General features: G+C 36.6%; 1 protein-coding gene across 1 annotated transcript; it reads left to right on the top strand.

The window, feature by feature from the left end:
- The first annotated feature begins 2,126 nt into the window (after positions 1–2,126).
- On the top strand, positions 2,127–10,867 carry LOC137407877 (dentin sialophosphoprotein-like). Its single transcript, XM_068094256.1, has 7 exons — positions 2,127–2,284; positions 3,066–5,167; positions 6,015–6,076; positions 6,457–6,633; positions 8,258–8,450; positions 9,475–9,612; positions 10,081–10,867. Exons 1-7 carry the CDS (start codon positions 2,127–2,129, stop codon positions 10,212–10,214), a joined length of 2,964 nt encoding a protein of 987 aa, XP_067950357.1. The 3' UTR covers positions 10,215–10,867.
- The last annotated feature ends 5,029 nt before the right edge of the window (positions 10,868–15,896 follow it).

The raw sequence follows: 15,896 nt of genomic DNA, 5'->3' as shown, positions 1-15,896 counted from the left end.
AACTGTATAATACCAACCTAGTCATATTACAAATCACGAATAACTGTATAATACCAACCTAATCATATTACAAATCATGAATAACTGTATAATACCAACCTAGTCATATTACAAATCATGAATAACTGTATAATACCAACCTAGTCATATTACAAATCATGAATAACTGTATAATACCAACCTAGTCATATTAAAAATCATGAATAACTGTATAATGCCAACCTAGTCATATTACAAATCATGAATAACTGTGTAATACCAACCTAGTCATATTACAAATCATGAATAACTGTATAATACCAACCTAGTCATATTAAAAATTAGGATTAACTGTATAATACCAGTATATAGCCATATTACAAATCATGAATAACTGTATAATGCCAGTATATAGCCATATTACAAATCATGATTAACTGTATAATACCAACCTTGTCATATTACAAATCATGATTAACTGTATAATACTAACCTTGTCATATTACAAATCATGATTAACTGTATAATACCAACCTTGTCATATTAAAAATTATGAATAACTGTATAATACCAACCTAGTCAAATTACAAATAAATAAATGTAAATAAACTATGTATTTCTATGAGAATACATTTCAAGTTGAAAAAATAGTTTGTAATCGAAATTCCATTAATAAGAACAGAACTTGGTTAGTTAAAAAATGCTAAAAATGCAGCAATCTTATTATAACACTGAGCGCCTGAAATCAGCTCATCTTAATTTCAGGACCAACAAGTGGATTTTTGCTTACAAAGTTGAGCTTGCGAACAGTTTTGTGCCTTGGCCTTTGTCTCATCACCGCTGGATTTGTTATGCTTGGCTGTTGTTCATCAGTCTACCTCCTTTTCCTGGCTTTCATCTTTATGGGTAAGTTCCGGTGAGCAACAGTTTCAGTGAGCAGTAGTTCTAGTGAGTAGTAGTTCTGGCGAGCAGTAGTTCTAGTGAGCAATAGTTCTAGTAAGCAGTAGTTCTAGTGAGTAGTAGTTCTAGTGAGCAGTAGTTCTAGTGGGCAGTAGTTCTAGTGAGCAGTAGTTCCAGTGAGCAGTAGTTCTAGTGAGCAGTAGTTCTAGTAAGCAGTAGTTCTAGTGAGTAGTAGTTCTAGTGAGCAGTAGTTCTAGTGAGCAGTAGTTCTAGTGAGCAGTAGTTCTAGTGAGCAGTAGTTCTAGTGGGCAGTAGTTCTAGTGAGCAGTAGTTCTAGTGAGCAGTAGTTCTAGTAAGCAGTAGTTCCAGTTAGCAGTAGTTCTAGTGAGCAGTAGTTCTAGTGAGCAGTAGTTCTAGTAAGCAGTAGTTCTAGTGAGTAGTAGTTCCAGTAAACAATAGTTCTAGGGAGCTGTAGTACCGGTGAGCAGTAGTTCCAGTTAGCAGTAGTTCCAGTGAGCAGTAATTCTAGTGAGCAGTAATTCTAGTGAGCAGTAGTTCTAATGAGCAGTAGTTCTAGTGAGGAGTAGTTTTAGTGAGCAGTAGTTCCAGTTAGCAGTAGTTCCACTGAGCAGTAATTCTAGTGAGCAATAGTTCTAGTGAGCAGTAGTTCCAGTAAGCAGTAGTTCCAGTTAGCAGTAGTTCCACTGAGCAGTAATTCTAGTGAGCAATAGTTCTAGTGAGCAGTAGTTCCAGTAAGCAGTAGTTCCAGTTAGCAGTAGTTCCACTGAGCAGTAATTCTAGTGAGCAATAGTTCTAGGGAGCAGTAGTTCTAGTGAGCAGTAGTTCTAGTGAGCAGTAGTTCTAGTGAGCAGTAGTTTTAGTGAGCAGTAGTTCTAGTGAGCAATAGTTCTAGGGAGCAGTAGTTCCAGTGAGCAGTAGTTCCATTGAGCAGTAGTTCCAGTAGTAGATTATAGTAAGGACTTGTAAGTGTGTCTTCAGATGAAAGGACGAACACATTTCTTGTTCACGGGGCCTGTGAAGCTGCATTGTGTTCATGAAGCCCGCAATTCACATGCTGTGCTGTTTTTTACTTGAAAATATCTAGAGTTTTGTTTTTTCGAAGTATTAGTCAGCCATTTTTAATACAACATGTTTGATTCATAGGCATCGGCTACAACTATTCATTTGTTGGAAGTATCGTGTCTGTCTCGACATACTTCGAAAAGAGGAGAGTTTCAGCGATAGCTATGTCTACATCGGGATCTGGTATAGGGACCTTCTGCACACCGCCTTTAATTCGACTCTTCTTTGACAAGCTATCATACCGAGAAGCTGTCATGTTTACTGGGCTCATAGCCTTACAGATGTGTGTACCAGTCATGCTTATTCTACCAGAGACTTATTGGTGAGCCTTTTATAACACTCTTAAATACCTACCTCGTATATAAAACCAGCTATATTGTAACACCTTTATTTAAATAAAGTAACTTTACATGTATTTGTGCTTTAAAAACTAAACATTACAAGTTTGTTTATTACATAGTTTCCTTAACTTTTGTGAAATGGCAAAACACACGCACGCACGCACGCACACACACACACCACACACCATACCACACCACACACACCACACACACAAACACGCACACTTCGTTACACTAACTAACAATGGAATAGCTAGTAGGAATGATCTTAAAAGACAACTCACTTGCTAAAAGTTATCACATTCTTCAGAAGTAATATAATAATTTAATAAAATAATATAATAGTCATACAAATAAGACATGAGTTTCATAAATTACAGTTTGTATAAAACGTGTCCTGTCCTTTATAAAGCAAGGAACATACAACCTACTTGTTTATAAGCTATCGATTTTAAAAAATGCATTATGGGTTAGAAGATTTTTAAACGAAAGAAAAGTACAACACTATCAAGCTCTGCTTGCCAAAACCAATTTTCAAGACTAGTTTAACTAACTGCTACTTTATTAGCTACATAACTATTTGATGATCTTATGTTATTGTTAGTACTCAAGGCTTTCTTTGTGAATATCTTTAGTATCATTTTAACTGCAGCCGTATTATAAAATACTCATATGAAGTTGGAACTTTTGCTAGGCTGAGCTGATGTAAACAACAGACAACATTTTTTTCCTAAACTAAGAAAGTACTTGGAAACCTTGCAGGAGGCGAGAGAAGCTAACTAAAAGGAAGTCAATAGTGGAGAATAGAGGGCATTCTCATTCAAACCCAGCATTCGTATCAGATAGTCAGTGTGAGGCAAGGGAAGACAACTCTCTGACCATACCTACAAATGCTGACCGAGGTGACAAATCAAACTTTTCATTGACTACTCCAAATCCTAGTAGTTGTTGCTTGGCAGCCTCAACAGGTGATGATCTCAGTCCAACACTCTCTTTTATTAGTACACAAGTAGAAATAAATTCTTCAACATCCATTAACAGAATCAGAACAGATGATAGTTTCATCCCTACAATGGTTATCACTAGTGGTTCTGATTCCACAGGTGAAGCCAAAAGAGTTAATAACTTCAACACTTCAACAGCTGCAACTAATAGAGATGACAACCCTGTATCCATAATCATTAGATGCAACGAAGCTAAAAGTTACAGCTCTGCACCAGTTATTATTTTTGATGGGAGCTGCACTCCTTCAGCAGTTGTAAGCAACCAAACAAACAATTCCAGCCTTAAGGATGGTGAAACCAAATATGAAGACAACCCTTCTCACCCTTCCGCACTTTTATCTGATATACCAGGCTATTCTAACCGTGTGACAGTTGCAGCTGATAGAGCAGATAACTCCAACTCTAAAACAGTTGTATGTGACCAAAAAGAAATCTCTCGCCTTGTAACAGATACGCATAACCAATGTGACAACTTCAATCTTGGCGCAGTGTCAAATGGCGTCTCATGTAACTCCAATCTTGCAACAATTTCAACTGATATAGCAAACGACTCCTGCCTCTCATCATCTGATTTATCGGACAACTCCAATGATTCAGCACTTTCAATCGATGGAGACAAAATGAAAAATGCTGCAAAAACTACAACCAACAGAGTTGATAGCTGCAACTCTTCGAACTTTTCAGACAACAAGGAAGAAAACATTGATCCTTTAGTATTGGCACCAGAACAAGAAGAAAGCTTGTTTATTGCAGAAGCTGCAACTGATGGAGATGAAAATTACCACCTTAAATCTGATAGTCTGAACAAAAATAGGTGTATGCTCAATACCGCTACAATTAATAAAGATGCTAACCTTGACCTTGCAAATACGGTGTCAAACACAGACGGCAATGTTAACTCTACAGCATCTGCATCCATGGCAAACATCAAGCCCTGCACTAGACGAGCTACCATAGGAGAAGATGCATGTTTTAACCCTGTTATAGTCAGACGAGACAATTGCTCCAATTTTGAAAAGGCTATCCACACTGAAGATAGTGAATGGAAATGTACATCAGGAACATTTAGCAAAGATGACAATTCCAATAAAGCTGACAACCTGACGGTAACAACAAAAGACGAAGAAAACAGTAATCTTACAGCGACTCATACAAAGAGAGTTGACAACTTCACCTCTGCGACTGCAGAAAAAGACGGTGTCGCTTATCCTACAAATACCATAACTAGCAAAGAGAAAAAATCCAGCTTTACAATAAGTGCGATTGAAAATGATAAAGCCTCCAGAATCTTAACAGATTCAACAAAGGGAAATAAAAACTTCAGTCATTACACATCCACTAGCAGAAGAGATGATAACTCCACTTCTGCAACAGTTGATGCCAAAAGAATAAATGGCTCCGAGCTTGCAACAGTTACAGGCAATAAAGAAGACAACTCCTTGTCTACATTAGATGAAACAATGAAGTGCCATAATTTCAACTCAGCAACAGCTGCCAGCAGAGAAACTAGTTTTACTCAGCCTGTAGCAGTTGCAGCTAATAATGCTGAAGGCGTGAAAATTTCTGCAGGTGAACTAAGCAATGATGAACTTACTTGCACTAACACCACTCTAACAATGGACAGCAAAAGTAGTAGCCCTAGCTGTGTATCTACTAGGGCTAAAGAAGATGATACTCTCTGTCCTACAATGGCTAGCTGCAGTAGAGACCTTACTGACATCTCACATGTACCTATAGATATCTCTGACGGGCAGCGATCAGTTGAAATAACAGAAAATTTACAAGGCAGCAATTTACTTCCTGAAACAATTATCAACCAGTCAGCAGCATTCTCACATGAATTCAATAAAACTGGCCAATGTAAGTCCTACCCTCTTGTTATTGGTTGATGTAAGAATGCTGACATAAAGTGTAATGGATGAATAAAAGTTGTTACATCGGTTGAACTAGTGTAGAGAAAGTATTTTAACTAAATCTAGACTGAAAGAGAGTCTATCTTCTTTCTCTTCTATAGATACATTGTATATAAATCTCAAAGTTTGTCTGTGTGTACTTGTGCTCTTTGATATGTCCAGTTAGAGCTATTAAAATATTAGAATGAAGAATCTGCATACCACAAGATTTGATCTTCGAACTTCCCATTTGCTAGGCAAATACCTTACCAATTGAGTTAAGTGAGTTTGATGGATTCATTGAACAATTGAAAATGCGCTACGGCTCTCCATTACGGCGCAACGTAATTTTATGCTTGTTCTCATGGCTCTTATTAGTAAGCTTACTCAAATTAGCCATTGGCAATGTGCCAGGCTAATGGCGAGTGGCAGGCAACTCTCATTACCTCTCATTGTTTATAAGCTGATTTTTAATATTATGCTGAAATGTTGAAGAGACTCAAAGCATGGGAAAGAAAAATATGTGGATGAAATGCTTGCAAGAAGCTTTATTGAAAGAGAAGCTTATTACAATTAAATTTTTAAAAAAGTTGAAAGCTCTAAACATATAGGGAAAAACTAAAAAAAGCAATTAGAACAAACAACTGAAAAAAAACAGGGTAAACACAAGTGATGGATAGCAGTACGGAAAAAATATTTCAGTCATTTGATAAGAAACTCTAATGGATCGGCTTAATTCTCCGAGGGCAGAATACTCCCGATTACTCAACAGAATACATGCAACAGCTGAGTTTGGAGTTATTTAATGCTTGTAGGTACAAACACTGCTCTTTCATCTAAACAGCCTCCTATAGAAGACATTCATCACCAACGAGATGTGAGTAATTTTAATAGGAGTTGCTCTTCCTCTTCTCAGAGCTTGTATAGAGTAGACTGAGAGCAAGGAGGGTTCGATTAATAAAGGAATCGAGTGATGTTTCGAGAGCTCATTAGAATGCAGGTTCTAAAAATTAGCCTGTGAACCCTACTCTTTAAAGGAAGAACAGAGCTGTGATCTACAACGATTGTGAAATGCTAGCAAAGAACAGATTCCACATATTATCTTTACTTTTAAACATGTTTAAGATTTATTTGTGCATATTGTGACATAAATAACAGTCCACTATAAACTGTTAATTATAGCCAGTAATATTGTTTTGTGCCAGAGAACGCATTAGCCTGACCGCGAAATAATATAAATGTATTTATATTTGACAGGAAATGAGTAACACTACACAACCTGCACCCAGTCTACGTGAGACTCTGTCTTTGCTCATCTCTTGCAGAGCCTATTTATTGTTTGTTCTTTCATGCTTCTTAGCCACGATTGGCTATTCCAGCATATTTGTGCTACTTCCTGTTTATGCAAAGGAGTGTGGGATACCCAAGTACCATGTGAGTTATACTTACATAAAGAAGTGGTGAGTTTGAGACATGCAATAGCTAAAGTAGAGCACCAAGTAATCTATTTTTAACATCGCAAAGTTTACTGACTGCTTACTCACCAGTTTTACTATTACTAAATATTTAGAGAGCTTCCGTGAATGACACTTTTCAAATACCTGTCAGCTGCTTTCAATTAGGTGTGTTGACACTAGATAGCGTTCAAGTATATACTAGTTACCATCAGTTCAATCTTTTGGCACAAGTTAACATGTGAGGACATATCAGATACCATTAGCTGTGTGTGTTTACACTAGTTAACATGGAGGACATACCAGATACCATCAGTTGAGTGTGTTGACACTAGGTACCATATGAGAACATACCAGATACCATCAGTTGAGTCTGTTGTCACTAGTTAACATGTGAGGACATACCAGATACCATCAGTTGAGTCTGTTGACACTAGTTAACATGTGAGAAAATACCAGATACCATCAGTTGAGTCTGTTGTCACTAGTTAACATGTGAGGAAATACCAGATACCATCAGTTGAGTCTGTTGACACTAGTTAACATGTGAGGACATACCAGATACCATCAGTTGAGTCCGTTGACACTAGTTAACATGTGATGACATACCAGATACCATCAGTTTAGTCTGTTGTCACTAGTTAACATGTGAGGACATACCAGATACCATCAGTTGAGTCTGTTGACACTAGTTAACATGTGAGGAACTACCAGATACCATCAGTTGAGTCCGTTGACACTAGTTAACATGTGAGGACATACCAGATACCATCAGTTGAGTCCATTGACACTAGTTAATATGTGATGACATACCAGATACCATCAGTTGAGTCTCTTGACACTAGTTAACATGCGTGGACATACCAGATACCATCAGTTGAGTCTGTTGACACTAGTTAACATGTGAGGAACTACCAGATACCATCAGTTGAGTCCATTGACACTAGTTAACGTGTGATGACATACCAGATACCATCAGTTGAGTCTCTTGACACTAGTTAACATGCGTGGACATACCAGATACCATCAGTTGAGTCTGTTGTCACTAGTTAACATGTGAGGACATACCAGATACCATCAGTTGAGTCTGTTGACACTAGTTAACATGTGAGGAACTACCAGATACCATCAGTTGAGTCCGTTGACACTAGTTAACATGTGAGGACATACCAGATACCATCAGTTGAGTCCATTGACACTAGTTAATATGTGATGACATACCAGATACCATCAGTTGAGTCTGTTGACACTAGTTAACATGTGAGGACATACCAGATACCATCAGTTAAATCTGTTGACACTAGTTAACATGTGAGGACATACCAGAAATCATCGGTTGAGTGTGTTGACACTAGCTAACATGTGAGGACATACCAGATACCATCAGTTAAATCTGTTGACACTAGTTAACATGTGAGGACATACCAGAAACCATCGGTTGAGTGTGTTGACACTAGTTAACAAGTGAGAATGAGTCAGCCGCGAGTTAACTGTGAGACCAGAATAAACATCTTATTTGAAGATACACTAACTATGAAAACTTGCAACAAAAAATTTGTAATTACTTCAATCATAAAGACATCTACATGAACTTCTACTTTTAGGTATCATATGCACTGTCAGCTTATGGGGCCATAGAGGTGGCGTCCCGTATCGTGCACGCAACTGTTGCTAACAAAAAGTTTACCTCAGCTCTGACTCATCTCGGTATCTCCTTACTGCTTGGCGGAGTTGGCATACTGCCAATCTGTATTTGGGGAACTGCTGAAGCACTCTACGTCACATGTTCTGTTAGCGGTGAGCATCACAGCTCTATTAAGGATTTGCCTTCTCTTATATGTGGACATGAAAACATAAAACTGCTAAAACTAGACGAAGTTGACATGCATAATGTCAGAGGGATGAATAATCAACTTGCAGCATGGTTTTGCATCCAGACACAAACTATTGTAGATACATATACGAGCATATGTATAACATAGAATATATAGAATCAATTTTATGTGTTATTATGCAGTCAAACCCAAATAAAGCGCAAAACATACTAACTATAAAGCTAGGTATAGAACTAGTAATTTGGATTGTACTGAAATGGATTATGCTAAATATGTTTTTGGACAAAACCATTTAATGCAAAAACATTTGATTAAATTACACTTTACTTTGTGTTTATGTGCGTGTATGTGCGTGTGTGGTGAGTGTAGTGTGTGTGTGGTGTGTGTGTGGTGTGTGGTGTGTGTGTGGTGTGTGTGCGTGCGGTGTGTGCGTGCGGTGTGTGCGTGTGGTGTGTGCGTGTGGTGTGTGCGTGTGGTGTGTGCGTGTGCCTGTGGTGTGTGTGTGCGTGTGTGTGTGTGGTGTATGTGTGGGGAGTGTACTGTGAGTGTAGTCTGTGTTGTGTGTAATGTGTAAAGTATGTGTAGTGTGTGTTGTGTATATAGTGCGGGTTGTACTTGTGGTTTTGGAGAAGTGTGAATATGTCATGTAATACTTAACTTGCTATGTTATTACTTTTATATTAAAGTTTCTACCAAGCGGCTTCTTGCCGCTGCATCGTATGTCTGGTCGACTGTAGGATTGGCAGTATGTGACAGGCTCATTACAACTTCAGTACGAATAGGACAACACCACAAGCCAATTTAGTGAACTAATTATAGTTTTAGCCAAACTAACAGAACTCATATTTAATGTTTACATCATGTCTGACTTTGGTATTTTTGATTACTCATCTATTACATACTATAGCATGTACGAAATCTATATCACAGCAATAAAATACGTTTCTATCTCAGGTGTAACAGCTGCATTAAGGTGTCTATTTCAGGGTTGGCTTTCGCCTGTATCATGGCCTTTGTTCCTGTGGTGGTCTTAGAAAGGATTGACAAGCGATATGCATCAATCGCTGTTGGAGTTGTCTATGGAGCTGATGGTTTGGCAACTCCTATCAGTTACTGCATTTCGCGTAAGTAGTTTGATTTGAAGCATGGCGATGCGACTCTAGGTCATACATATATATAAATACAATTATCATGATTTCTATCTGTGATCTGATTCCTTCAAGTGAAATGTTATATAATGGTAATAAACCACTTCAACCACGCAGTCAGAAATTTTACAAATCCATATTTCTTGTTGAAACAAAACGCAAATTTAGCTCTAAATAAATTGAACTGTTGATAACTCTATGAATTTAGCGCTAATTACATTGAACTGTTGATAACTCTATAATTTTAGCTTTAATTACATTGGACTCTTGATAACTTCATGAATTTAGCTCTAATTATATTGGACTGTTGAGAACTCTATGAATTGTAAGTTAATTATAGACATTTCTCTTTTAACTGGTACCTGTATTAAGTTATTATCTAAAGGCTAACTCTATTATTGTAGTAACAATGCAATACTAATCTTTATTATGATTTAATTTTAGCTATGCTCTATTCTCGATACAACACTTGGGCTGCCGGACTTCTGCTAGCGGCTGTCACAATATCTACAGGAAGTCTTTTTATGTTAATCACAGGCTGTATCTTTCCTGTTTCTAAACGGTCAACCAGTCGATAGACCTTTACTAAAACAGGTGATAGCAGCGAGAGCTCAGGGAGCGAGAGCTCAGGGAGCGAGAGCTCAAGCAGTGAGAGCTCAGGCAGCGAGCAGGCAACTCTTCTTAGCAAGCATTATAAACTCATGCTCTGTATCTTCTGGTGCATCTAAGCTGGTGCATTGTGCTCCGCACCATGCACCAGCTTAGATAGGAAGCCTTGAAATCTTTCACCAGGTGTCCTGTTGTGGTGATGTGTCAAGATGAATATCGGTTATCTGTAATAACGATACAGACGTCATATAATGAATGTCTGAGCCATTGCTAAACTGCTCGTCTCTATCTGCTAAACTGCTCGTCTCTATCTGCTAAACTGCTTTCTGCACACTCATTTTACATTTTATCGTTTATAATCTACTGATGTTTGTAATAATAGTCCGATTGATTTAAACCTGCTGAACTGTTGATCTGATGAGATTTCATATGACGACGTTTGCTTTTATTTGCAGTTTTATCTGTTTCATTATAGATTAGTCTAGAGATATTTACTAACACTTGTACGTACTTTTATTAAAACCCGACAAGTTCCTTCTTTCAGAGCTGACGAGTTTACTTAATTAGTGCTCCAAGTTCATCATTACATGGCGATTAATACCATCTAAGATATAGATATATATATATACATATAAAAAAATTGTTTCCTCACCCCGGATACCCGTATGGGTGGTAAATTCTGCTCTAACTCGGGTCTCCTACCAGAGACCTGGGAGTTTGAGCACTCGCCTCAAGATCTTAGCTGTTCCCAATAGCGCACTTTTCTGCAACTCACCTGAGTTGATTGCTGTTGGTATTTGGGCAAGCCACATTTTATGCGCCGGTGTTATTGCGCCCAATGCCCCAATGACTACTGGGATTACAGTTGTTCTTACATTCCAGCATTTTTCAATTTCTTCTCCAAGAGGGAGATATTTCTCTACCTTTTCTCTACCTTATACATATATATATATATATATCTATATATATATATATATATATATATATATATATATATATATATATATATATATATATATATATATATATATATATATATATATATATATATATATATATATATATATATATATATATATATATATATATATATATATATATATATATATAGTAACTAAAAGCAGGTGCAAAAGCATATACAAAGAGAACTCTACACCTAAAAGATAATTAGTGGAGTATGAAGTATATGAAAAAATATTACGAAGAAAGTAAACTTTTAGTAATTGCGCTACAAATTTGTTTGTGCGATGCACTCATCAGACACGTTTGTACTATAAATTTTTAGTACAACCGCGTCTGATGAGTGCATCGCACAAAACAAATTTGTAGCGCAATTACTAAAAGTTTACTTTCTTCGTAATATTTTTTCATATATATATACGTATGTATATATATATATATATATATATATATATAGGATTACTGTCGGTATCGTGCTTGCGAAATCATCAGGCTGTAGATCTCAACTCAAGATATGTGCATATATATGCCTTTATACGTAAGTACCTGCATACCAATGTTAATCACTGCAGTTTCCTTTCAAATTATTTTAAAAAGAGGCTGTAACCATGGTGAAGTCTGCAAAGGGTTGCTATGTAGCGTCAGGTAAAACCTGTAACTATTGGCGCTAGTGAGAGACAATCTTCCTTCCTCGCATGCCTGTGATACCAATTGATCATTTCATAACGGTTGTTACCAATCGATAGCAGATTCGATTTTTATTGTGTTTTGCGGCACTACTTGACATCCTTCTCCAGCAGTCCAAATAAAGCTGGTATTATTTGTTAAAGGTTGACTTGCAACAAAATTCACATTACAGTTATTTGATATGAAAAGATTCACCATGTCTTACTATGTTGTAGGTGCAAAATATGTGGAAAGGTGATTACAAGCTCTTAAAAGCTCAAAAACGAACAGAAAATCGCAGCCACATGAGACCGCCGTAGTTTGGATTCTCTTTCCAAAACGGCTCAAATGTGACGAAGTTGTGAGAGATGGTTTCTGTTTATACTTTCATACAACCTTATTCGTCGAAATATTTTCACAAATATACTTCACGCATTCAATAAAACCATGTCTATTGTTCTTACGTGTCTGTTTTATCGTCATCGTAATGCTGTCACTTTTAGCAGTGATATCCTATAACTTACCGTAAAAATTCGTTTAATTTTTTAGCTTTAGCTTGAAGGAGTACATATCATTGTTTGATAATCATGACGAGTCTGTTGGTCACATGTGATAATCGAAAAGTGCTGCAGAAATTACTTGCGAAGTATTGGGTCACATGATCAGATTACGACTTGCCGATTAGACAAACCAAAACAAAACTGTAAAGTAGCGAGCATCTATATTTGATACGGGGTCTTCGGTAAAACCCAAAGTGTTTGTCATAAACTAGTGCTACGATAAGTTTTATATTGAGCTTTTTATTGGCCTTTCAATTCTTATGAGAACATCACGTAACAAGACAATAACCAAATTTCATGGCTACGTCATCGAAATAAAGAGATTCCAATCTTCGGCGGCTTTTCGTTTTTGAGCTTTTAAGAGCTTGTAATCACATTTCACTACAACACAACAGAGTAAGACATAGTGAACCTTTTGATACCAAACAACTGTAATGTGACTTTTATTGCAAGTCAACCTGTAATGTTAACCATGTTAATGTTAATGCTTCAAGGGATTTGCCAACATCATAATAACCAACAGTGTAACAACACCGTAACAACCATAACACCGTAACACCGTACACCGTAACAACCATAACACCGTAACACCGTACACCGTAACAACCATAACACCGTAACAATCGTAAAACCGTACACCGTAACAACCGTAACAACACCGTAACACCGTACACCGTAACACCGTGTAACAACAGTGTAATAACACCAACAGAGTGACAATTGAAGGAAACAGTGCATGACATGAGTCTACCCTAAGTGGGTCACATAAGTGTCTCTCCTAGGTGGGCCACATAAGAGTCTCTCCTAAGTGGGTCACATAGGTGTTTCTCCTAAGTGGGCCACATAAGTGTCCTAAATGGGCCACACGAGTGTCTCTTCTAAGTGGGCCACATGAGTACCTCTCCTATGTGGGCCGCATAAGTGTCTCTCCTAAGTGGCCCGCGTGAGTGTCTCTCCTAAGTGGGCCGCATAAGTGTCTTTCTTAAGTGAGCCACATAAGTGTCTCTCCTAAGTGGGTCACTTGAGTGTCTCTCCTAAGTGGGTCACATGAGTGTCTCTTCTAAGTGAGTCACATGAGCGTCTATTCTAAGTGGGTCACATGAGTGTCTCTTCTAAGTGGGTCACAGCCTCACAGGAGGGTCTCTCCAAAGTGCTTATGTGTAGGTGCTTATCTCTCCATCAAAAGAAGACATACAATTGGCAGCTCGACTGTTTGACAGATAAATATGTACCAAGTTTTATATACTGTAGCTGTTATATACTATATGTTGTAGCTGTTATATACTATATACTGTAGCTGTTATATACTGTACACTGTAGCTGTTATATACTATATACCGTAGCTGTTATGTACTATGTACTGTAGCAGTTATATGCTATATGTTGTAGCTGTTATATACTATATACTGTAGCTGTTATATACTGTACACTGTAGCTGTTATATACTATATACCGTAGCTGTTATGTACTATATACTGTAGCTGTTATATACTATATGCTGTAGCTGTTATATACTATATACTGCAACAGTTATATACTATATACTGTAGCTGTTATATACTATATACCGTAGCTTTTATATACTATATACTGTAGCTGTTATATACTATATACTGTAACTGTTATATACTATATGTTGTAGCTGTTATTTACTATATACTGTAGCTGTTATATACTATACACTGTAGCTGTTATATACTATATACCGCAGCTTTTATATACTATATACTGTAGCTGTTATATACTATATACTGTAACTGTTATATACTATACACTGTAGCTGTTATTTACTATATACTGTAGCTGTTATATACTATACACTGTAGCTGTTATATACTATATACCATAGCTGTTATATACTATACACTGTAGCTGTTATATACTATATACCATAGCTGTTATGTACTATATACTGTAGCTGTTATATACTATATTCTCAGTGCCTTCCACTCGGCTGCTAAAACGTTTGGTTTCAGAAGTCTGAGTGGTTCGTGAGAATATAGCCTCTTAAAATCCCAACCGACTAGAAACTCAAGGATGTGCTGTTACGTGCCTTAGGGATGATTGCCCTCAATGAACATATTCATGAACTGTAGTCATCAAATCGGTGTAGCTGTATATTATAACAGACATATACATTAGTAGACATATACAGTAGCAGTCATATACTATAGCAGACATATACTATAGCAGACATATACAATAGTAAACATATACTATCGTAGTCATATACAATAGCAGACATATACTATAGCAGACATATAGTATAGCAGACATATACTATAGCAGACATATATTAATAGCAGACATATACTATAGCAGACATATACTATAGTAGTCATATACAATAGTAGACATATACCATAGCGGATATATACTATAGCAGATATATACTATAGCAGACATATACTAGTAGCAGACATATACTATAGCAGACATATACTATAGTAGTCATATACAATAGCAGACATATACCATAGCGGATATATACTATAACAGACATATACTATAGCAGACATATACAATAGCAAACATATACTATCGTAGTCATATACAATAGCAGATATATACTATAGCAGACATATACTATAGCAGACATATACTATAGCAGACATATATTAACAGCAGACATATACTATAGCAGACATATACTATAGTAGTCATATACAATAGCAGACATATACCATAGTGGATATATACTATAGCAGATATATACTATAGCAGACATATACTAATAGCAGACATATACTATAGCAGACATATACTATAGTAGTCATATACAATAGCAGACATATACCATAGCGGATATATACTATAGCAGACATATACTATAGCAGACATATGCCATAGCGGATATATACTATAGCAGACATTTACTATAGCAGACATATACTAATAGCAGACATATACTATAGCAGACATATACTATAGTAGTCATATACAATAGCAGACATATACCATAGCGGATATATACTATAGCAGACATATACTATAGCAGACATATGCCATAGCGGATATATACTATAGCAGACATACACTATAGCAGACATATACTAATAGCAGACATATACTATAGCAGACATATACTATCGTAGTCATATACGATAGCAGACATATACCATAGCAGATATATACTTTAGCAGACATATACTATAGCAGACATATACCATAGCGGATATATACTATAGCAGACATACACTATAGCAGACATATACTATAGCAGACATATACTATAGCAGACATATACCGTAGCAGACATATACTATAGCAGACATATGCAATAGCAGACATATACTATAGCAGACATATACTATAGCAGATATATACTAATAGCAGACATATACTATAGTAGTCATATATAATAGCAGACATATACTATAGCGGATATATACTGTAGCAAACATATATTATAACAGACATACTATAACAGGGCAGCAAATTAAGTAGGCAGCTATTGACTGTGTA

The sequence above is a fragment of the Watersipora subatra genome, chromosome 11, assembly GCF_963576615.1.
Source record: "Watersipora subatra chromosome 11, tzWatSuba1.1, whole genome shotgun sequence".
Classification (NCBI taxonomy): domain Eukaryota; kingdom Metazoa; phylum Bryozoa; class Gymnolaemata; order Cheilostomatida; family Watersiporidae; genus Watersipora; species Watersipora subatra.
The sequence above is the reverse complement of the archived record's forward strand: the minus strand, read 5'-3'. Positions and strand labels throughout refer to the sequence as shown.

Bases quoted from the DNA above. Each gene is read 5' to 3' on its own strand.
- LOC137407877 (XM_068094256.1), top strand. From the start codon at position 2,127: ATGTCTACATCGGGATCTGGTATAGGGACCTTCTGCACACCGCCTTTA. The intron at 5,168-6,014 runs GTAAGTCCTACC...TAATGCTTGTAG, and splicing joins ATTCAATAAAACTGGCCAAT to GTACAAACACTGCTCTTTCA. The intron at 6,077-6,456 runs GTGAGTAATTTT...TATATTTGACAG, and splicing joins ACATTCATCACCAACGAGAT to GAAATGAGTAACACTACACA.